At 42.6% G+C, this 25,240-nt stretch overlaps 1 protein-coding gene across 2 annotated transcripts in view; it reads right to left on the bottom strand.

Moving 5' to 3' along the window:
• Positions 1-25,240, bottom strand: part of RNASET2 (ribonuclease T2) — a 108,532-nt gene that overhangs the window by 64,787 nt on the left and 18,505 nt on the right. For both annotated transcript variants that reach the window (XM_077486628.1, XM_077486626.1), the window contains 4 exons: positions 23,900-23,998; positions 18,903-18,963; positions 13,915-13,970; positions 10,711-10,768 (listed from right to left, as the gene is read on the bottom strand). In XM_077486628.1, the coding sequence (XP_077342754.1) occupies positions 10,711-10,768; positions 13,915-13,970; positions 18,903-18,963; positions 23,900-23,988 (264 nt within the window). In that variant the 5' untranslated portion in view covers positions 23,989-23,998. The remainder of the gene's footprint in view (positions 1-10,710; positions 10,769-13,914; positions 13,971-18,902; positions 18,964-23,899; positions 23,999-25,240) is intronic.

Here is a 25,240-nt window from a genome sequence, read left to right as displayed (position 1 = left end):
TAGCGATACTATCATATTGGAGTGTCTTTACATAAGTAACACTAATTTTGGATTCTCACATATCCATACATTTCTGCCATATATCCGATGTAAACTACTACTAATATATACATTATGGTCATTGTTAACATTAGTTGCCAATATTTATGGTACCGTAAACAAATTAGTAAGTGGATATTAGATTAGTGGTCATTATAGCCGGCATATTCCTCCCCATCTCTTTCTATACTTAACAGGCTCGAGTCTTCCGGGGACCTCTGTACAGATGCCCCTGCTGAATTGGGATATTTATGCCTTACACTAGAATGTCGTTTTGACGTGGCAGGGACACCCGCACAAAGATTCTCGGCGTTCGGACGCTTTGATTTATGTTGTATGTATAGTGTTTTATGTGATGTTGTCCTCTAGGTTGTTACATTCAGAGACAATATAAACACCGGTATCTCTGGAGGTTATTTCGTTGTTTTATCGTCCATGATTGGAATAGTATGTGTATTTTGTAAATTATAAATACATTTTTTCTACCATTTATCTTCACATTGTATGCTGTGACACTCATTTGGTCGTCTGGTTCCTGCCAGTGTAGACAGGGACAAACCAGGTTTTTTGATAGGCACATATCAGAGGGAGAGCAATAAATCTAACATAAGACCACCTTCTTAACACTAAACAGATGAGCTATAAGGGGCTTTTGAAGTGTTGCCTATAGAAAACATAGGGTATCTATTTACTCAGTGCAACCTCGTCTTTTATCCTTAACCAAAAATTTGGGGCGTTTATTTGCCCTAAAATTCGTTCAAGAGTGTGTTTTTTACAGAAATTTTGTGTTCCCTAGACCTTTGTGGTAATAACGGAACAGAATTAACACCATTTTATTGTCTAGGGTGGGGGGTCGGCAACCCGTCAATCATGATCTACCTGTCGACCGTGGGCAGGTGACAAGTAGATTGCCAATGAGTCAGTGCCCCGTCGACCCACAAGTGTTCCTGCGATTTGTAATGTGTTTTGTGCATAGCAATACGGATAACTGTTCTGTGGGGTGATATGTGCGGCTGATTCACAGTGCAGGTCTAGTGCATCTTTTTGACAGTGCAATGCAAATTTGTGCTCTATAGAGATCAATGGGAACTGTCAGAAGGCAATGTATTTTTGGTTTCCCCTCTGCTATAGACATGAAGCTTTAACACTGTTACCGAGCAGAGCGTCCCTGTGTGTGCAGCGAGACAACGGTATGAGAGGAATGTAACAGGACAGACCATGCCCCCCTCCACACAGGTGCCAGGCGGGACAAGGCTGCTGAGTGTAGGAGCAATGATGCACTACTACTGTACAGTAGCGAGCATTGGTAGTTTTCTCCCTTCTGCCTCCCAGCCCCCATGTCCTCCCTGTCCATACTCCTCTGTAAGATTGTCCGGCACTGCTTCTCTCGTTGCCTCCCCTCACATCTACCTCCATGTCAGTCCCTGCAGATCACTTCCCTCTTCTCTCGCTGACCCGCCTCCGATTTGTTGTACGTCATGGCGAGGGCCTGGGTGGAGGTAATGCCATCCCAGTTGGAGGCAGTCCAGGGATATTACAATGGAGCAGCTCCTCAAGAGAGAGAAGGTGAGAGCAGAACATGGGGAGAAGGTTAGATGTGAAAGATTAAAAAAAAAAATAATAAAAAAATCTGCGCTTAGTAAAATAAAGTCAAATCAGCAGCTGAACACCATAACCCAGATACTGGGCACGCAAAAACAGAAAAAGTAAAAGTGCAGCGCTTAGCCTCTAAATATGAATGTGACTTAATAGAAAAATTATATATATATATATATATATATATATATATATATATATATATATATATATATATATATATATATATATATATATATATATATATATATATATATATATATATATATATATATATATATATATATATATAAATAGTGTGAAAAACCTAAATACCGTATATACTCGAGTATAAGCCGAGATTTTCAGCCTCTTTTTTGAGGCTGAAAGTGCCCCCCTCGGCTTATACTCGAGTCATCGCCGTCTGACTGCTCGATCAGCGTATCGAGCAGACAGACGGCGGACATACTACAATTTGAAAGCCGCGCCTCCTTCTCCGCCTCCGCCTGTGATAGGCGGAACACTGAATTTCCCAGCAGCCTGTGTTCCGCCTATCACGGACATCGTCTCATCCTCGTCCGTAGTACGAGGATGAGACGATATCGGTGATAGGCGGAACACAGGCTGCTGGGAAATTCAGTGTTCCGCCTATCACAGGCGGAGGCGGAGGCGGGGCTTTTGAATTTTAGAATGGCCGCCGAGGCGATCCTGGCAAGGCACGGGACGGAGGCAAGGCAAGGCACGGCACGGGACGGGACGGAGGCAAGGCACGACACGACACGGGACGGAGGCAAGGAGGCAAGGCACGGCACGGGACGGAGGCAAGGAGGCACGGCACGGGACGGAGGCAAGGAGGCAAGGCACGGGACGGAGGCTCGGGACACAGGTAGGCTGGACACACACACACACACACACGGACACACACACATGGACACACACACACACACACAGGGATGGATGGATGGAGACACACACACACAGGGATGGATGGAGACACACACACACAGGGATGGATGGATGGATGGAGACACACACACACAGGGATGGATGGATGGAGACACACACACACAGGGATGGATGGATGGATGGACACACACACACACAGGGATGGATGGATGGATGGACACACACACACACAGGGATGGATGGATGGATGGACACACACACACACAGGGATGGACGGACACACAGGGACGGACACACACACAGGGATGGACAGGCATGTCTCACCCTCGGCTTATACACGAGTCAATAAGTTTGCCAGTTTTTTTGGGGGTAAATTGGGGGCCTCGGCTTATATTCGGGTCGGCCTATACTCGAGTATATACGGTAATGTGAAAAATCATTAGTGAAGCATACTTTCAAAACTCAAATGTCCAATAAAGTCAAAAGACATTTATCTTTAACTCAAATGTCCAATAGAGTGAAAAACAAACTAAAAAAACAAATAATCATAAAAAATTATGTGACACAATATAAAGTCCCATGTGAAATATGAAACAAAAAGTGATTAATCTTGTTTGTTCAAAACAACAATAATGATGCTTGACCATGTGGACCCTTCACCTCTGTAAACCAATAGTGAATGGAGGCTTACCAGATCACCAATGACCTCCTGTTAAGGGAGGTCAGTCTGCGCAGATACGATCACATAGACGTTTCGATACAGGAAGCCGGAAGCCGACCCAATCCTTCGATACAGGAAGCCGGAAAACGACCCAATCCTTCGGATATGACGAAATTTCCAAGTCCGCTCGGATCCTCTCATAGGCCTGGAGGAGGGGTGCTTTACCATTAGAAAACTGCTGTCATAGTCATGACCACCGAAACTCAGGAGCTCTCAGAATTGTCTGCAGGTTTGGCTTGGAGGAATGGACGAGGCTGGAGATTGCTGTAACAGCTTCCTGTATCGAAGGATTGGGTCGGCTTCCGGCTTCCTGTATCGAAACGTCTATGTGATCGTATCTGCGCAGACTGACCTCCCAATCTCCAGCCTCGTCTATTCCTCCAAGCCTATGAGAGGATCCGAGCGGACTTGGAGATTTCGTCATATCCGAAGGATTGGGTCATTTTCCGGCTTCCTGTATCGAAGGATTGGGTCGGCTTCCGGCTTCCTGTATCGAAACGTCTATGTTCCTCTAATGGTAAAGCACCCCTCCTCCAGGCCTATGAGAGGATCCGAGCGGACTTGGAGATTTCGTCATATCCGAAGGATTGGGTCATTTTCCGGCTTCCTGTATCGAAGGATTGGGTCGGCTTCCGGCTTCCTGTATCGAAACGTCTATGTGATCGTATCTGCGCAGACTGACCTCCCTTAACAGGGGGTCATTGGTGATCTGGTAAGCCTCCATTCACTATTGGTTTACAGAGGTGAAGGGTCCACGTGGTCAAGCATCATTATTGTTGTTTTGAACAAACAAGATTAATCACTTTTTGTTTCATATTTCACATGGAGCTTTATATTGTGTCACATAATTTTTTATGATTATTTGGTTTTTTAGTTTGTTTTTCACTCTATTGGACATTTGAGTTAAAGATAAATGTCTTTTGACTTTATTGGACATTTGAGTTTTGAAAGTATGCTTCACTAATGATTTTTCACATTATTTAGGTTTTTCACACTATTTATATATATATATTTTTACTTTTTCTTTCTTTTTGTAGATGTGAAAGATGCTGAGAAAATTCTACAGTCTGGGACACAGGGCTGGGGGACTTCTACATATTGAGGGGGACTGAGACCTCCTCTCCCCTTTCTACACATTGAGAGGGACTGAGGACATCCCATATGTGGGAGAGTGGCAGAAGCAAGCAGGGGGCGAGTCCTGGACATGCTGGGACTTGTAGTGTGCAGGCAGCAGAGAAACCGCTGTGTGTCATGAATGGTCCCCAACCCGTGCTGCCTCCCTTTCCCATTTGATTTTATACCTGAACAGGAAGGACAGCAGGGGTGGCATATACAGGAACTGATTTCCTGTATTTTTCTCCTGCAGCTGCAGAAAGCTGGCTTCTCCTCCTTTCCCTCTCACCGGCATTCAGTGGCTTCAGGAGGAAAATACAGGAAATCTTAACTGTACATGCTGCCTTTTTTGTCCAGGCTACTCTTTAAATTGTGTTGCCCAGGCCCCTTGTGTACTCCCCTCCCCCACTGCATTGCCAGCTTCCCTCCTTTTCTCTCCCACCAGCTGCTGCTTTCAGGATGGAGATCAGAGGAAGGGGCTGGTAAGAATATCAATTTACAGCCCCTTCCTTTCCTGAATGAACACAGTGAGTGATTGGTCCCCCACTTGAGCTTCTGGTTCCTCCTATTCTGTGTGTCCCCATAGCAAGCCGCTTACTGAGAAGCTTGCTGAAAGGCTCCTGCTGCTGCCAAAGTCCATGTCAAAAGAGGAAGAGAGGGGAGAGGAGACTGCAGTGAGTGATTGGTACCAATCACGCCTGTGCCCATTCATAACTGAAGCATAGTAAACTATTTACTATGCTTCAGTTTGTAAATGAACAGGAAGCCTCAGAGCACTTCCTATTCATTCATTCTGTGCAACTGAGGCTGCAGAGATGGAGGCTGAAGACTGTGTCCTAGATCTGGATTCTCTGTCTCAACAGTGACAAATCAGAGGTTTATTTAGACCCCTGACAGGGCTGCTAAAAAAAATAAATAAATATGTGTAAAAAGCAGTAAAAAATAAAACCCACCTTAGGAAGAAACAAGGGTTGCGGACGCAGCACCACCTTATCCTTGTGGAGAATCAGATAGGGAGACTTGCATGACAAGGCCGCTAGCTCAGAAAGACAACCTTCTAAGAGAGCATACATAAGGGGATCTCCCTAATGTTCTCGAACGGTGGTTTCTGGAGAGCATTAGATTCAGATCCCACAGTGGCACGGCGGGCGTACCGGGGAAGCCACATGGCGAACCCCCCCTGAATAAACGTGCGCACGAGTGAGCCACCAACGGCTGCTGAAAAAAGATAGCCAGAGCCGATATCTGCCCCTTGATGGTGCTCAAAGCAAGCTTCTGATCAACTCCACGCTGCAGGAACACCAGGATCCTAAATACCGAATAGGAACGCGGATGCCACCCCACAGCCTCACACAAAGGGATGCAAGTATTCCAGGTGCGATGATAAATCTTCTGAGACACGGACCTTTCCGATTGAGACGAGAGGCCAGAAGATCCACGTCCAGTGTGCCCCACCACAGGCAAACGAGACTAAACACTTCCGGATGCAGTGACCACTCCCCCGATCCAGCAACTGACGGCTGAGGTAATCTGCTTGCCAGTTTTCTACGCCAAGAATGTAAACGGCTGACAGAGAAAACACGCTTGTCAGGAACCATGAAACAGACAGAGACAGAAGTACAATCTAATCACACTTGTTTATTAATAAAAATAAAAAGATAAATAGGAAAAAGCGTAGTCAAGCAAGCCAGAGTCTAGTAACCAGATCGGGTAGTCAGCCAGTCCAAAGTTCATAAGCCAGATCGGGTAATCAGCCAGTCCAGAGTTCATGGATCCACGGAGAGCAAGTGCAAGCAGGATGGAAGCCCGGAGGGATGTTAGCAAGCCAGTCTTGAAACAACAGCAGGAGATGATTCCTAGTGATGTGACCAAACGTGAAGGCAAAGGAGAAATGAGCTGGAGACTTATATATATAGGCAGGCCAGACGAGCATCATGGGGAACAGCTGGTAACTGAAGAGACAGAAGAGAGCTGGCAATTAGCCGACAGCTGAGCGGCCAGACCAGAGGAGGAAGGGCTAATGCCGCGTACACACGACCGGACTTTTCAACATCAAAGGTCCGACGGAACAATTCCGGCAGACCATTCGATCGTGTGTGGGCTGCAGCGGACTTTTGATTTGCAAAAGTCTGACAGACTTTAGAAATGGAACATGTTTCAAATTTTTCCGCCAGAACTCCGCCGGACCCAGTTTCTACCGAGAAATCCGCTCGTGTGTATGTTAGTGTGTGTATGATTGCGTGTGGCCAAGTCCGTTCATTCGGAAAGTCCGTCAGAACTCGGTCAGAACTCCTTCGAAAATCTGTCGGACCTAGTCCCTCGAAAAGTCCGGTCGTGTGTACGCGGCATAAGCCAGCCCTGACAACGCTCTGCCCACTGCAGAATGTGAGAGACCTCCAGCGACCCTGCTGAGCTCCTCGTACCCCCCCTGATTGACGTAAGCCACCGCCGTGGCATTGTCCGACTGGATCCTGACCGGGCAATTCTATTCCCGGAATGAAGACTGTCGATAGGCAAGGTACATTGTTTTCTGCCCAAGATACAATTCACCTTTCTCTGGGCCGCACGACTTGTCGTGCTCCTTGGTGATTGATATAGGCCACTGCTGTGGTAATGTTGGATTGGATCCTGACAGGACAATTCTGTAACCTGAACATCCAGGCCCTCAGGGCCAAGCGTGCTGCCAGGATCTCTAGAATGTTGATGGGCAAGGTCATTTTTGATCTGGACTATGTCCCTTGGACAGTCGCTCCTTCCCGGACTGCTCCCCAACTCAAAAGGCTGGCATCTGCTGTTACCATATTCCAGGTAGCTGATAGGAAAGACTTTCCCTTATGCAGATTCTTGGTTATCAACCACCAACTGAGGCTCCGGTGCACCCTGGAGACAGACACATTGCAGCGGCCTCAAATGAAACTGAGCATAAGTAACGGCCTTGAATGAAGCCACCATCTTTCCCAACAACCTCATGCAAAGTTGAAAAGAAGGATTCGCCTTTGCTATGACCATCTGAATCAGTTCCTTTATGGCACTGATCTTCGCCTGGGGCAAGAATACCTTTTTCTGGGCTGTATCAATAATCAGACTAAGTATTCCAATCTCCTTGATAGTTTTTTTAAGGAGGATTTCTCTAGGTTGAGAAACCGACCTTGATCTTTCAGGTAGTTGACTGTAGATCATACTTTGGTCTAAGTGGGCTACCGACTGGTCTAGCAAGAGCAGATCATCTAGGTAAGCTATAATCGTTATTCCAGCTACATGAGGGGCCAGACCTTTGCACATATAGTTACATAGTTATATAGTTAGTAAGGCTGAAAAAAGACACCAGTCCATCCAGTTCAACCTGAGTGAGTGTCTACAATTATCCCTATCCCTGTACATTGCACACTCACATCGGTCCCAACCCTCAAGAATCAAATAATACAAGGTCCCCATTCATATACTAGGGACAATTTGTGACAGAAGTCAATTAACCTACCTGCATGTCTTTGGCGTGTGGGAGGGAACCGGAGTACCCGGAGGAAACCCACGCAGGCACAGGGAGAACATGCAAACTCCAGGCAGGTAGTGTCGTGGTTGGGATTCAAACCAGCAACCCTTTTTACTGCTAGGTGAGAGTGCTAACCACTACACCACTGTGCCGCCCTAAATACTCGAGGTGCAGTAGGTAGACCGAAAGGCAGAGCTACAAACTGAAAAAGAAGATTTTCTACCTCGAAACGCAGATATTTCTGGTGAGCGGGAAATATAGGTACATGGAGGTATGCATCCCTGATGTCTATTGATGCCAGAAGTTCTCCACCTTGTAAGACAGAGACCACTGATCAAAAAAGAGTGGATATGTAGAACAAGTTTAGATATTTGAGATCTGGGTCTGACATACTCATTTGGTTTTGATACCATGAAAAGGTTTAAATAAAACCCCAATCCCTGCTCTTGCATGGGTACCACTAAGATTAATCTTTTGAGACAAAAAGATGGTCCAGTGCTTGAAAGAGAGACTTCTTTTTCTCTGGAGTCTGAGAAAACGAGGAGACAGTGACCTTCGGAACTCAAGTTTGTACCCTAGAGTTATTGAGGAAGTCGCCCATCTGCAGCCTACGGCACTTGCCAGTCCTGGGCGGGCTCCCATCCAGGTACTGACAAGGCTCGTAGGATAATGTGGCCGTAGGCTCCGACACTCTTCCTGCCAGACCCTTGAGAACTGCGGAAGTCTTCCCCTCAAGCGAGCGAGCGGCGGTGCCCCCTCATAAGGAGGCTTCAGTTTCCTTCTTGAACTTGACGGCGGAGGCCGTCGTAACTGCCTGGAAGCAGATGCTCCTGGCACTGGAGAAGGAGCTTGTATAAATGAAATACGTTTACTCCTTGTCCAAAACTAGCAAAAGGATACTTTTTCCACAAAAACCTTTTTGGATGTATTTATCCAAATTATCCCTGAACAGCCGTTCACCGTGAAAAGGAAAACTAGCCAGGAGCTTTGCATGAAGCTTCGGCTGACCAATTTTTCAACCATAAAATTCTATGCTTATGAACCAGCCAAGCATAAGGCGCTGGACTTGAAGAATAGAACCTCTCATGGTGTCTATTGCCAAACATAATTTGCTGGTAACTTGGCTAAATCCTGGGCCTGCTGATCAGGAATAACCTTGAGCACCTGTTCAGACTGGTATCTCAAGGATTGACAGACACCAATTGCTGCTAGTGCAGGTTGAGACATCAAAAAAAGTTTTGTTTTTGTTTTCAGCAAAAATTTGAGTCTTTAAAAAGTACCCCTGTGCTGGACGTTGCTGCACGCCAATGCTGCGCTAAACCACAGCCATTCCATCGTCCCACTGTGCCCTGCCTCTCCTCTTTAAAAAAAAAAAAAAAAAAAGAGTGTTTTCCCATTTCTCCCTCTACTCAGAAAGAGGGGGAGAGCTTTTGTCTGGGTGGGGGGTGGCCTGAGACTGCTAGCCAGAGAGAGGTCTGTCAGTGTCTTCTGACACAGCATGATCTGAGAAAGCATGACAAGGTACATGCTCTATACAGCCCCCAGTGGTGACTTTTAGGCATGACGACATTTACTTTTTAAAGGAGACAATTCACAAGAAACTTTAAAATTCTTCAGAAGTCTCCACTTACCTTTCCCGCAACAGGGTTTTCTGTGGTAAAATGAACAGACCCAATCTTCACCTCTCACGGTGGGCTCCGTTAAAAAAACCTTCAGGAACCGGAGACCCTCAGGGGATCCACACTCCTGGACCTGTAAAACACCCTGCCAGAAAAAAACTTAAGGCTGAAAAAACCGAAAGCACTGGATCCCAGGGTCTAGCTCTCAAGAGAAGCATTACGGGCTAAACCTTGTTTCTTCCAGCACGAGGCCTGGGTACCATTCAATTCGGCCTAAAAAGACACTTTGAATGGATCCGGCTGCATAGGTAGCCCCAGCAAGGATTTCACCAGTGGAGCTCAGCACAGCACACCTTTACTTGTGACCAACACCTTAGACACTGGCGAAAAAAAACTGAGGTACTCCCTGTACTAGGAGGAGTTATATAGGGAGTGGACTTCCTGTCTTAGGGTGTGCCAGTGTCCATCAATTGAAGGTGGCCTATAACCACATAGTAATTACTATGGCTCTGTGTCCCATGATGTACGATTAAGAAATTTGCTGTGTATTTTCTGCTAATCATGATTTTAGTGGATTTTTTGCAAAAATATTGATTTGATAAACATTTGCGCAAATATTGTGGGACCTTAGAAATCAGTAGCAGCTTCTTTTTATTCTACTGATCACGTGCTTTCATAAAATATATGGTTTGGGGGGGTGGGGGGTCTTTTACAAACTTTGTAAGCTATACGTGAAAAATAAGAAAGCAATGGAAAAATTGCACAAATGGTCTGGCCACCTGAGTATACAAAATGGAGCACAGGGCCTGGCAGCGAAAGGGTTAAAGTAACAATCAGACTTCCTATTGATATCTCGTTAGAACATTTCCAAAATGGGTGCTTTAAAGGGCTTAAAGGCTTGACAAAACCTTTCAAAAGTTTGTTGAAAATTTCATAAAAGCTTGCTGTTCACACTGCTGTTATTTAAGCTGAAGCCCCTGTGCAGGAGCCTGGCACCGTACCCAAGATCTGCTGACCGTAGGTGAAATGCCTTACAGGTTGTGGTGTAAAAAAATTTAAATAAATGCACATTTGTTTTTACCTTTAAAAAGATGTGCATTTATTTAGTTATTATAAAAGGTAAACTTATCCTTTAAGACTGTATCTAAACAAAATAATATATGAAAACCATGCTTACATATTTAATTCTTATTTCTTACAACATACCACTTTAATAACATGTAACAATGAAAGCTCTGTGTGTTTACCTTTATTTCAGAGTAATCAAAGGGCCAGGATTTATTGCACATTTGTGCCTTATCAGTCCTAAAAAAAAAAAAAAAAAAAAGTTGAAAAATATAATGGCTAAATAATTAATATAGGAACTAATGAGACCGTTTTAAAGGATGGACATAAGCATATAATTTTAAAGGCATACAAAATCTAAAGCCCCAAAACTGGTTATAATGTTATAAATACATTTCTGCTATGGGCTTTGATTCAGAAATAACGTTGTCATTATTGAAGCAATACATATATGCTTTTTTTCTAGTCAATCTAAGCACAAAGATGTAACACACATAGTTTTTGTTCTGGTTTTATCAGTATTATTCTGAAAATAACAACAGTTACTGTTAAAATAATTACTATTACCGTAAAAGTAGGTTTATGGTGTTGAGTTTCGTTATTACAATAAATGTTTTGAATTTTGGGTATTTCTTCTTATTATTATCTTATATGATGCTACAAAAACAAAACCAATGTACTTGCATATGAATGGTAAGGTAAAAAAAATGAATATGTAAAACAAAAAAAAAAAAAAAAAAAGCACAGGAACACTTTTAATAAACCTATACTTCCCTTGTGAGCAGTGGTGGCCCGTCCTTTAGCGGTGCACGGGCACCGCTCGCCCATCCATGCATTCCAGCCCCCTGATCTACACAAGATGCATGGATTGCAATAGTGGGGTGTGTTTTTTTGAAACATGAAATTAGAGACAGACTTCAAGAAAGGGTGGGCTCGGAGCGCAGAGCACTGTGCCCCGATCCCACCCAGTTGTGTGACAATAGCAAATTAATATTCTCTATCACCACACTGATCCTCCTCCCGGCCAATCAGGAAGTGGGTCTTGAGACCCATCACCTGATTGGCTGAAAAGACAGGCGATGCTTTTGGACCCTTAAGAGGAGGAGCTGCTGTGATGCAGAAGAGGAGGAGAGGGCACGGGAGCTGCTGCCCATCACCAGTAGTAGACTGCAACCTAGATGGGGCAAGTCCCGGGAGGATGCCATAGACCGACCAACTGGAGGGGAGAGTGGTTATTTGCCACCCCCCCCCCCCCCAAAAAAAATAATAATAATAATAATAATAATAAAAACACAGCAGCCGCCACTGCTTGTGAGGTTGCTTTGAATGAAGATATGAACTGCATATAAAAAAGCAAGTCTAAATAAATACAATGGGGGAGATTTACTAAAAATGAAAAGGTGCAAAATCTGGTGCAGCTATGCATAGTAACCAATCAGCTTTCAGGTTTTATTGTAGCTTAATTGAACAAGCTGAAGTTAGAAGCTGATTGGTTACTATGCACAGTTGCGCCAGATTGGGAGTGCTCCAGGTTTAGTAAAGCTCCCCCACTGTATTTATTAAATAAGCTGGTAAACACTGTTTGTCACTGTGTTTCCTGCAGAGACCAGGCGGGTTCCAGTGATTAGGTGAGGTACAGGGGTCACGATAAGTGATACCCAAGGTACTTAGATGACAATTTTTTTGCCTAAAGCCCCTTTCACACTGGGGCGGTGGGTGTGCCGGCAGTAAACCGATATTTTTAGCGGTGCTTTACCGCCAATTTCACGGTGCTATTGGGCCGCTAGCAGGGAGATTGTACCCCCGCGCTAGCGGGCGAGAAAGGGTTAAAACCACCGCAAAGCACTGCTGCAGCAGCTCTATTCCGGAGATATAGCCGCGCTGCCCCACTGATTTCAATGGGCAGGAGCTTCTTCACCACTCCAAAGATGCTGCTTGCAGGACTTTTTTTAGCGTCCTGCCAGCGCACCGCTCCAGTGCGAAAGCCCCTCGGGGCTTTCAAACTGGAGACACAGCAGCGGCTCTTTCAGGGCACTTTGCAGGCAATATTTTTAGCACTGTAGCGCCTGCAAAGCACCCTAGTGTGAAAGGGGTCTTAAGAGCCAATTCACACATAAACGCACAGCAACCATGGCAATTTAATGTGCAGTAGCTGTCTGGGTGCAGTGGCACGGCGGTAGGAGGCGGGGTGGTGCACAATTCAACACATAATGCAACTTCCATTTTTTTCGACCAAACTTTACTTGCAGTGCACAGTGTGTTGTGCTGCTGCACTGCAACATTTTATCCTGTCCAGTGCGCTGCAATAAAACAAAGCATGTCTGCATTTTATCGCAGAGCACTGCAGCACAGCTCCAGCTGCGTTTCAGTGTGAACAGGACATACAGAAAACAACTGTTTCTGTGTGTCCTAGCGGTGACTGGTGTTCCTCTAAAGTAGAAAAATGCCGGTCACTGCAATAGTGTGAATTGGTACTAAAATCTGCAACAAACTAAAGTGGTTGTAAACCTCTGACATGAAATATGAACAAAGCATATTCTTCTTTAGTGTGTACTTCTGACAAGTTTTCCTGACACCAAGAAGTAAAAGGAGACAGCACCCAGCCTGTAATTGACAACCTGAGCTGGTTTCCACTGTGTTTTGTAAGGTGGGCTGTGTCCTTTCCCTCCAATCAGCTCTCAGCTCTCCTCACTGGAGCTCTGCAGAGTGTAACTTCAGCTCCCCAACCCCTGCTTTTGGGAAAGCTCAGACAAGCCATTTCATGTCTGGACTATGAACAGCTGTAGAGAAGAGAAGACTGCAGATAAACAGATATGACTTATGTAGATGTAGGAGGATTTGTTATATCTTTGTGTATCCCCTGAGGCCAGTCACTTCACTGGGTATTTATAAAGGTTATGTAAGGGTTAACAACCACTTTAAAAGGGGAGATTGTTTACAGTTTTCCCCCAATATACACACAGCTGGACAAGCCACTATATCAGGGATATGCAATTAGTGGACCTCCAGCTGTTGCAGAACTACAAGTCCCATGAGGCATAGCAAGACTGACAGCCACAAGCATGAGACCCAGAGGCAGAGGCATGATGGGACTTGTAGTTTTGCAACAGCTGGAGGTCCGCTAATTGCATATCCCTGCACTATAGCAATAAAATAAATATGTAACATTTTTATAATGTAAAATATCCATTTTGTTGTAGAAATCCAGTTCCATTCAGGTCAATTACAGCTTTTAGCAAACTTTATTTCAGATCTTTGTGGGTGCGTTTTCACTTTGCCATTGTAGGCTGCACATAAAAAGAGTGTCTTATGTAGGGTCAAAAACATCTGGTCTGTCAGTGATAAGTAAATAATAGATAGTAATGAAACATATTTATTAATGTTACCACAGTCCATGTAACGTCCAGTAGTTTGGAACGTCCTCACATTTTTGTTCAGCCATCTGAAAATGGAAACACCAAAACAGAGAATGAGGAGAGCGATTTAGTTAGAGTAACATCTGTAATCAAGCAGGAATTTGTTGGGAAAAAAAAAAAAAAGGAAATGGCCAGAGATGTTTCTGGCACTTTTTGTTTACAAGTTTAAATCAGTATTTTTTGCTAGAAAATGATTTCTAACCCTCAAACATACATATATTCGTTGCGATTTTTTATGTCACATGGTATTTGCGCAGCGGTTTTGCAAACGCAATGCTTTTTGGAAAAAATACACTTTAACGAATTAGAAAAAAAAAAAAAACACGCAATACACACTTTTTTTGTATAATATGAAAGGTGATGTTACGCAGAGTAAATATATACCAAACATGTCATGCTTTAAAATTGCGCATGCTTGTGGAATGGTGCCAAATTACGGTACTAAAAAATCTCCACAGGTGATGCTTTAAACGTCTACAGATTACCTGTTTGGAGTTACAGCGGAGGTTTAGTGCTATATTATTGCTCTCGCTCTAACGTTTTACGACGATACCTTACATGTGTGGTTTGAATATGGTTTGCATATCCGCACTTCTGTGTAATTATTTTACTTTATTATTATTTTACTTTTTATTTTTACACTGCCCCTTTCATTTTTTTATCATCTCTTTTATTCCTATTACAAGGAGTGTAAACATCCCTTGTAATAGAAATAAGGATGACGGGTCCTCTTATGGAGAGATCTGGGGTCAAATCTCTTCTAATGCAAAATATAAAGAAAACAAAATGTGATCTTTCGCTTTAAAACAAAAAATTGTTTTCTTCCAGCCCAAGCCGGAAGTGGGTTTATGACATCTCACCAGGCCTCCAAGGCCATAGATTCGATTAAAGAGTGTTAACTCTTTGATCACCTATGGGAGCAGCCGGCCGCACTGTTGGATCGTTTCTCGGGTGTACCAATGGAAACGTGCAGGGGCACTGGCCCAGAGGCTCATGAGCAGCTCAAACCGGTTTCATGAGACAGTCGGCCACCTGCAGATACAGTTTGTGTATCTCCCACTCACAAAAACACACAAGGCAAAAATAATAACTTTGAGACCATTATTTAGGTGTTTAACTTCAAAGTTATGATCTGTAACAGTTATGAAAGCATACTAATTATACTAAAACTACAAATTGAGTATTGTAGTTTGTCAATTCACGAGCATACACAATTTTCTGCCTTAATCTATGTGCTATTTGTTGAGTCTCATATTTTATATTTAGATACAAATTTGGAGATTGCATTGTACTTGTGTGTTTTTGTCAATGGAAAAAATAATGTATTTTATTTAACCACTTCCCGACCAGCGCACGACGATGTACGTCGACAGAATGGCACGGGCAGGCATATTGGCGTACATGTACGTCCAATATTCGTTGCCGCCGTGCCATCGGGAGCGCGCCGCCGGCGGCGCGCTCCCGCGCTGGTCGGGGACCCCCGTGAGTCCAGTCGCGGGACCCGCGGACTCGATCGCCGCGGGCATCCCCGCGATCGTCTCACGGAGCGGCCGAATGGAGGAAATGCTGTATAAACAACATTTTCCCATTCTGCCTAGCAACTAGTGACGCTGATCTCTGCTCCATGTGATTGGAGCAGAGATCAGTGTACACTAAATGAAAGCCCAACCCCCCCACAGTTAGTAACACACCCCTAGGAACACTTAACCCCTACACTGCCACCCACAGGTTAACCCTTTCACTGCCAGTGTCATTTACACAGGAATCACTGCATTTATATAGCAGTGATTACTGTATAAATGACAATGGTCCCAAAAATGTGTCAAAAATGTCCGATGGGTCCCCGACAATGTCGCAGTCACAATAAAAATTGCAGATCGCCGCCATTACTAGTAAAAAAAAAATAATAACAAATTATTAATAAAAATGCTATAAAACTATCCCTATTTTGTAAACGCTATAACTTTTGCGCAAACCAATCAATAATCGCTTATTGCGATTTTTTTTACCAAAAATATGTAGAAGAATACGTATCGGCCTAAATTGAGGGAAAAAAATGTTTTTTTATATATTTTTGGGGGATATTTATTATAACAAAAAGTAAAAAATAATGCGTTTTTTTCAAAATTGTCGCTCTATTTTTGTTTATAGCGCAAAAAGTAAAAACCGCAGGGGTGATCAAATACCACCAAAAGAAAGCTCTATTTGTGGGAAAAAAAGGACGTCAATTTTGTTTGGGAGCCACGTCGCACGACCGCGCAATTGTCAGTTAAAGCGACGCAGTGCCGAATCGCAAAAAGTGGTCTGGTCTTTGACCAGCAAATTGGTCCGGTCTGAAAGTGGTTAATACTTATTATTAATGTGCTTGTCTTTCTTAAAAGACAATGTATTAAATAACCAGTTTTCTTGTACTTATATCTTCTCTTTAGCCCTCATTCACATCGGCATGATTTGATAGGCCAAATATCAAATCGAAGCATATTGCAATAGGAGCGTTCCAATTGATGCAACGCCGAGTTTGCGGCAACGCACCAAGTTCTAAAAGTAGTTTCTGCACTACTTTAGGTGACTTCGGGGAGATTTCAACAGACATGAACCCGCACGGATATCTTTCAAGTTGCCCATGAAGTCGGAATGATATGTGGCTTTGAAATCGCGCGAGTTCAGGGGAACTCGCACACAATTTCAAAGCCATGTTTAGTGTGAACGAGAGCTTAAAATGGATGTAGACCCGATTCATGAAATTTGACCTTATCTTATCTCTATGCAAAGCCCTTGGGCTTTCTTGTGCTCTGTTCTTCTTTTATCAGCATGATAACCTCTGACAAGTTCTCCAACAACTGTGATAAAATCAGGCTGAATTTTGTCAGGATGGGTGCTATAAATAGATTAGCAGAGAGCTGGTCTATTCACAGCACAGCTCTGCAAGTAATTAGAAAACTAAGTAGAAGTGGTGCTGACCCTATTAGCTCAAGTAGCGAACAATCTTCTCAACATACTATACAAGGACTATTTTATGAGAAAAATGCAAGACTATACATAAAAGGGAAATATAATACTAGAAAGAAAATAAGTAAAAATATGAATGAAATTTTTTTGGGGGAAAACTTGTGTTAAAGCCCCTGGCGGGTATTGGTAAGTGCTAAGAAAGGTAAGTGTTAAACCTAGTACTGTGTTAAACCCAAAAACTCTATAAATACATCCAATCACCTTATATATCATAACCTGTGTGGTAGTTGTTTACATCAAAAGTGAAATCATTAGAATAAAACATACTAAAAAGGAAAACCTGGAAAAAATGCAAAAAATATGAGTCTATGTAAAGCTTATGGAATGACTAGTGAGTGATAGGGGCAGCACCAATTCTACTTAGTTTTCTAATTATATACATATTCCGCCTGTGGGGGGGAATAAATTGTAGAGGCAGCTTTAACTCCATAACGTATAAAAAGGCATTTTTTAATAGTTTAATCCGTAGCACAGCCTCATCCCACTCCCTTTGTTCAACAGCTCTGCAAGTCTCTGCCTATGTGGAGGGGGGGGGGGGGGATGGGGGGTGTGTGCCTTTCCTCCAATCAGCTGTCTCACGGTGTATGCCAAGAATCCACACCCACAGGTGAATCTGAAAAGGTGAAAATTCTAAAAAGACGTGCACTTTCCAAACAGTATATAAAGCTGAAGACAGCAGATACAGGCAGTCTCCGAGTTACGGACAGGTTAGGGACTTCCTGTTTGTTCTTAAGTCGGTTTTGTTCGTAATTCGGACACGCATGCGCAGAACGTCGTTTTCCGATGTGCCCGCCGGCGCCGCTTGCCGTTCGTAAGTAGGAGTTGTTCGCAAGTCGGAGGTTCGTAACTGGGGGACTCCCTGTATACATGTAAAAACGTATATAGGGCGATTTGTTTCATCACTGTGCATCATCTGAGGCTGTTCAATTCAGTGGGTATATGTGAGGGTTTACATCCACTTTAAAAGGCAAAAATAACATCCTGCCCTGCTTATTTTTCTGCGATCACCCATAGCATTAAGACCCCCTTGTTACTAGGGAGACTAATAAGAATATTGTGTTATTTCCTTCAGTTTTTCTATATGTGGCTAATCACACTTTTCTTTAATTTTTTCCCTAAAATAGTTACATGGAACAGTAGACTAAAGGAAAAAAGTTCTCTCTTTTTTTTCTTTTTTAAGTATCTAAATCCAAACACAAAATGGTTATACATTGGCAGCTTATAAGTTTTTAGAGGAAGTGATTGCATTTGTTTTACTTTTTTCAGGCTTCTTTCTTTTTTAATAATTTAGTAATACTGATAATAAACACATTTCATGTACTAAAGTCGGTACGCTTAATCCTTCAGGGCGCGTTAATACCAGGTGGATTGAGCTGTGTTGATCTGCACTGATTATTGCAAGAGCACATAGAAAGTTAATTGTTCTCCATTTGCCCTATTCATACCATATATATGTGCATTGGTGTGTGATTTTATGCAGCGCAACACACATCAATGCATGTGGTTAACTTTGAGGCTGGGTTCACACTTATGCGAATTGAATGTGGATTTCTCCGCATCCAATTCGCATAGCAGGAGATTGTGACCGGCTCCCTATGGAGCTGGTTCACACATCTCTCCGCAGCGGCTCTGACGCGAATTGCACATGTAAACACTGATACCTTGTAATATACTGCACTCCAGCAGACACTAATGTGAAAGGGCCCTTTTTGCATTTACAGAGGGAGCCATGGTTGCCATTCAGGCAGGACTGCAAACATGTTTACATGGGGGTTTTGAGATAAATAGAACATTGTTTTTGCTTCCAGGCAATCTCACAATAAGTGACAATGCATTTCTGGCAAGATTAACAGGTATTATTGTATTTGCTAAAAATGAAAATATACAATATGCAAAACAAGTTTAAATACAGTAGTCACATTAGTAGGTTGCTAGATAAGTCCGCTTACCTTGCACACTGTAACTGGCCAATGATGAGTCAAAATAAGTTTTTTCCATTCTGGAGTATTCCTACAAAAATATTGTTTATTATTAATTGTAAAATAATATGTAAAAAATACTTTGCATTTCATGGATTATGCAGCGTATCTTCAGATCACTCAGAAACAGACAGAGACAGTATGTCTGCAAATAGCTCTACCCCTGCCCCACCCCCCCTTTGCCAGTGGTCCTCCTTCTGTTGGTTCAGCTGGCGAAAGTACCCTGTGCTTCTGGGTACATTGGGTATTTTAGTGTGTGAATGTCATAAGGAGCAACAGCGGCAAACTGAAAAGGTAAGTAAAAAAGGTGTGTGTGTGTGTCTCCTAATATGTAAGGAAGCAGTTTTAAATCACTCTGCCATTTACAACCAAGATATGCAGAATACCATCTCTGAACATCGAACCTTGAAGCAGATGGGCTACAGTGCCTTGCAAAGGTATTCACCCCCTTGCCATTTTTCGTGTTTTGTTGCCTCACAACCTGGAATTAACACGGATTGTTTGAGGATTTGTATAATTTAATTTACATAACATGCCCACAACTTTGAAGATTTTTTTTTTTTTTTTTATTGTGACGCATACAACAAATAGGAAAAAATAACAGAAAAAGTCAATGTGCATAACTATTTACCCCCTAAAGACAATACTTTGTAGAGGCACCTTTTGCCGCTTTGGCTGAGTCTCTATGAGTTTGCCACATCTAAACCATTGTGATTTTTGCCCATTCCTCCTTGCAAAACTGCTCCAGGTCCTTCAAGTTGGATGGTTTGCACTTGTGAACAGCAATCTTTAAGTCTTACCACCGATTTTCTATTTGATTAATGTCTGGGCTTTGACTAGGCCATTCCAACACATTGACATGTTTCCCCTTAAACCACTCAAGTGTAACTTTAGCAGTGTGTTTGGGGTCATTGTCCTACTGGAAGGTGAACCTCCATCCTAGCCTCAAATCACACACAGAGTGGTACAGGTTTTGCTCAAGAATATCTCTGTATTTAGCACCATCCATCTTTTTCTCAACTAGTTTCCCAGTCCCAACTGCTGAAAAACATCCCCACAGCATGATGCTGCCACCACGTTTTACTGTGGGGATGGTGTTCTTTGGCTGATGTGATGTGTTGGGTTTTCTTTTATGGTCAAAAGGTTAAAATTTTAGTCTCATCAGACCAGAGCACCTTCCTCCATACATTTTGGGAGTCTCCCACATGCCTTTTCTCAAAGTCAAAACATACCATTTTGTTTTTTGCTGAAAGTAATGGCTTTCTATTGGACACTCTGCCATAAAGCCCAACTCTATGGAGCGTACAGCTTATTGTCGTCCAATGTACAGATACTCCAGTCTCTGCTGTGGAACTCTGCAGCTCCTCCAGGGTTATCTTAGGTCTCTGTGCTGCCTCTCTGATTAATGTCCTCCTTGCCCGGTCCCTGAATTTTGGTGTGCGGCCGTCTCCTGGCAGGTTTGCTGTTGTGCCCTGTTCTTTCAATTTTGTTATAATAGATTTGATGGTGCTCCTAGGGATCATCAAAGATTTGGATATTTCTTTATAAGCTAAACCTGACTTGTACTTCTCAGTAACATTGTTCCTTATTTGTTTGGAGAGTTCCTTAGTCTTCATGGCAGTGTTTGGTTAGTGGTGCCTCTTGCTTAGGTGTTGCAGCCTCTGGGGCCTTTTAAAAAGGTGTGTTTAAGTAATGACAAATCGATCATGTGACACGTAGATTGCACACAGGTGGACATCATTTCACTAATTATGTGACTTCTGAAGGTAATTAGTTGTACCAGAGCCTTTTATGGGCTTCATAACAAAGGGGGTGAATATCCATTTCCCACCCGGCCAATGTATATATACGGCCGGGTGGGAGCCGCCTCCTTCTGACTGGACGTTCAGGAACGTCCTTCAGAAGGAGGGGGATCGCGCGCACGCGCGTGCCCATGCAGCGGCACGATCCCGATGCGCTCGAGTCACCCGGACACGGCACATCTCAGATCGGCAGGAGGGCTCTGTGATTGGCCCTCCTGATCACTTGACGGCCGTGTCCAATCACGGCCGTCATGTGATGTAAACAAACAGCCGGTTGCTAGGCAATCGGCTCTCCTCTCCTCACACGGAAGTCGTCGCTGAGGAGAGGAGAGCAGATCGCTGCAGCCGGCTGGTGATCAGTGAGTATGAGCTGTTTTTACTCACTGATCACTAGTCTAGTATAAACCTACAGTGTAAACCACACATGTCACCACAATACACGTCACCACACATGTCCCCAAATAATAAAAAGACATGTCCCCAAATAAAAAAAAAAACACATGTTCCCCACATATGTCCCACTAAAATCACATGTTCCAATGATTATCTGCACACATATGTACATGATCATTTGCGTACATATGTCCGTGATCACACAAACCAATTATTATACACTTAACGGATTTTTTTTTACCAAAAACATGTAGCAGAATAAATTTTGGCTTAAATTTATGACAACATTTTTTCCCAAATTTCCGCTTTTTTTGCGCTTATAATTGCAAAAAATAAAAAATGGAGTAGTGAATAAATACCACCAAAATAAAGCTCTATTTGTGTGAACAAAAGATAAAAATTTCATTTGGGTACAGTGTAGCATGACCGCGCAATTGTCATTGAAAGTGCGAGAGCGATGAAAGCTGAAAATTGGACTGGGAAGGAAGGGGGCGAAAGTGCCCTGTATTGTAGTGGATATATACGCACATGCCAATTATCAGTTTTTTATTTCTGAAAAATAGTTATGTGTGTATATTATTTTTCTAATTTTACTTCAACAACTTAGACTAGACTATTGTGTTCTGATCCATCACATATAATTCAGATTAAAAAAAAAAAAAAAATTAAAAAAATGGCTGTAATGTAACAAAATGGGTAAAAGCCAAGGGGGTGAATACTTTTGCAAGGCACTATACATCAGCAGAAGACCAGACTGGGTGCTACTTAAGAACAGGAAACGGAGGCTACAATTCACACAGGAGCACCAAAATTGAATAGAAGATTGAGGTTGTTTGGTCTGATGAGTCTCAATTTCAGCCGCAATATTCAGATAGTAGGGTCAGAATATGACGTAAACAACATGAAAGCATCCATCCTGCCTTGTATCAATGGTTCGGGGAGGGGATGAAGGTCTATTGGTGTTGGGGAAATTTTCTTGGCCCATTTTAGGCCCTTAGTACCAATTGAGCATTATTTAAACATCATGGCCTACCTGAGTATTGTTGCTGACTATGTCCATCCCTTTATGGCTACAGTGTACCCATTTTCTAAAGGCTACTTCCAGCAAGATAATGCACCATGTCACAAAGCTCAAATCATCTTAAACAGGTTGAACATGACAATTAGGTCACTGTACTCCAATGGCCTCCACAGTCACCAGATCTCAATCCAATAGAGAACCTTTAAGATGTGGTGGAAAGGGAGATTCGTATCATGGATGTGCAGCCGACAAATCTGCAGCAACTGTGAGATGCTATCATGTCAATATGGATCAAAATCTCTGAGGAATGTTTCCAACACCTTGTAAAATCTATGCCACAAAGAAATGAGGAACGAAGAATTAAGGCAGTTCTGAAGGCAAAAGGGGGTAAAATCAAGGTGTGCCTAATAAAGTGGCCAATGAGTGTATATTCTCCTGTCTTTTTTTTTCTTTAAACAAATTGTCCAAATCCTTGAAAATAATGCACTCTGTTGGCTGATCCTCAACAGCTGCCAAGTAAAGTCATAGTAGTAGCTAACCTGTTGTGCCACTAACAGCTAGTCTCTAACATATTCTACATGTAATACAACAAAAAGAGGAAGCACATTAAAGTGTAAATGGCACATGAAATATTACTATAAAGTAAATAATGCAAAAAAAAAAGAAGTCAAAAGATGTGATTCAATTAATCAATTAGTTACATTTTAAAAACAACAAAGTCCACGGAGTCAAAATCTAAACAAACTAGATTCAGGACTGATATACAGTATAAATCCACCAAATATCAGCAGTAAATAGAATGCAGCTCTTCCACAATATCAGCATAAACATAAAAATTTGTGCAAAATAAATAAATGTCAAAGTTTCTCTAACTCGGGGTCGGCAACCCATCGATCGCAAACTACCTGTAGGTGACGGGTAGACATTGATCCTTCCATGCTGACCCAGAACTCAGACAGGAGGGGTGGCAGGGGCAACGCCTACTAGTACTGATCCCCTTTCCTCCTGCAGCCGCTGAAAGAGGCCTCTCTTTCTCTCCCTCCAACTGGCATTCAGCGGCTGTAGGAGGAAAGGAGATCAGTATCTGTAAATGCCGTCCCCACCCCGCCTGTCCTCGTTCCTTTTCTTTTAGCTACCGAGCCCCCTGTGTGCTCTCCTGGTCCTAGGCCTAGTTAGGCCTTACTAATTAATTTCTATAAGCAAATAATGGCGACAAACCCTGGTGAACTTTGATCCCTTTCATGTTGTTCAGGTAGCTCTCCACCTCTCAAAAGGCTGCCTACCCCTGATCTAAGTATAGTAGTCCAAGTATATCACACGTGTGCTTCAACACCATGCAGCAGTGATCTTTATGTGTAAGCCCATCACTGACAATTAGAAGGCTTATATTGCACTCCGCATGTATTAGCCTGGGCCCGCATCAAGATACTTCTTCTCCCCCTTTACCAGCCAGGGCACAGATGAAGGAATAACGTCTAAGGAGCAGATTTCACAAGGACCAGCAGATCTTTGCTACCAATCCTCATATTCATATCTGACATCTACAATATTATAAATATATGAGGCAAGAGTGTATAGCCTAGCCATAGTTGAAGCTAATTTGGACAAGTTGGAGTAACTTGGACCTATTAGTTTTGCACAAATTTTTTTTTATGATGTTCACGTTAATATTGTGAAAATGCTGCATTATAATTACTGCAAACACATTACATTTTTTTTTTTGACATAAAGGTTTATCTGATCTTACTTACCTTGTAGACAAGGAGTTATCCATAAAGCTGCTATGTATAGCACACAGGCTGCAAGTGACCAACAAAACATATCGTAGAGAGTTTTCCATGTTGCAAAATCTAAAATTAAAAAGCACAAAATTTAACAAAAACAACAAAACTATAAGCCAATCTGTTCTTCTGTGTTACTACCATAACAAAAACAACAATTTGAAACATTTGAATAAATGTTGGTGGTATAGTTCAAATGTGAGCAAACCCCAAAACACCAGAATTTCAGACAGCAATGCGCTAGTTTCTGGGACCACAGCGGAAAGCTGACAATTATTCTTGCAACCAAACAGAACATGTAGTGCTGCAGTGCCCAGAAAAATTTTACTGAATGAAGGTTACATTTTATAATTTTAAATCCCAACTTGTGTGTAGGGCAAAAAAATCGAATTGGTCATAAAGTTTGCAGATAATATGCATAAATTATATTAAATATTTAGAGGCACACATAATGTATTTATTAACTGCCGTAAAATACCAGTCCAATAATAAGTGTACACAGACACATCCATGCACTAGCCATTTGTAAATAGAACTTAACATAATTGTTGGGTATACACGTTTAGTTTGATTGAATGATCCCCTCATCAACAAAAGCAGGCAAAATAAAAAAAATGTACGGTATGTATGTATGTATGTATATATTGATAGATAAAAAGATATATATCTCCTTATGCTGCTAGAATTTGTAAATAGATAGGAAGGTATATCATATTTACTTGTTTAAAACTTTTAACATTTCTTCAATCACTTCCTAGTTTCCAGAGGCCTTGTCAAATGATGTCACACATCCCAGGAGTCTTCAGGAAATGGGGTTTCTCAGCTAAGCACACTCTCCTGCATGCCTGACTTAGCTAAGTGCAGATGGATTCCAGGAAGTAAATGAATGAATCATATGCCCTTATTCAAGATGGCCATGGTCAGAAATGCTAGGGAAGGGTTTTTTTTCCAGCAAACTAAAGCATGGAGGCATAGATTGATGGAGGAGTTTGCCTTAATTATTAAAAATGAATTAAATTCTGGGACCCTCTAGTCCCCTGTCAGAATACACAGGCCAGAGCTTGTGACCATTGGCTGTACACATACCGGGCCTTAGTGAGGAGTTAAGTTTGAGATCGCTCTAATGCCCCACCATCAAAAACATTGAGGGTACGTTTACACCACATGCAGTGAGACTGCATTGAGTGATTATTCCAATGCAGTCCTACTGTATGACAAGGCAAAATGTCTTGCCTCCCTATCTACCCACCACTCCGTTGCAGTGGTATGCGGGCAGTGTGGGGTAAAAAAAAAAAAAGAAAACTGTGCACA

The sequence above is a fragment of the Lithobates pipiens genome, unplaced genomic scaffold (genome assembly GCF_037356315.1).
Source record: "Lithobates pipiens isolate NorthernLeopardFrog02 unplaced genomic scaffold, aLitPip1_a1.2 Scaffold_18, whole genome shotgun sequence".
Lineage (NCBI taxonomy): Eukaryota > Metazoa > Chordata > Amphibia > Anura > Ranidae > Lithobates > Lithobates pipiens.
Note: the sequence above shows the minus strand (reverse complement) of the source record. Positions and strands in the feature narration are given on the sequence as shown.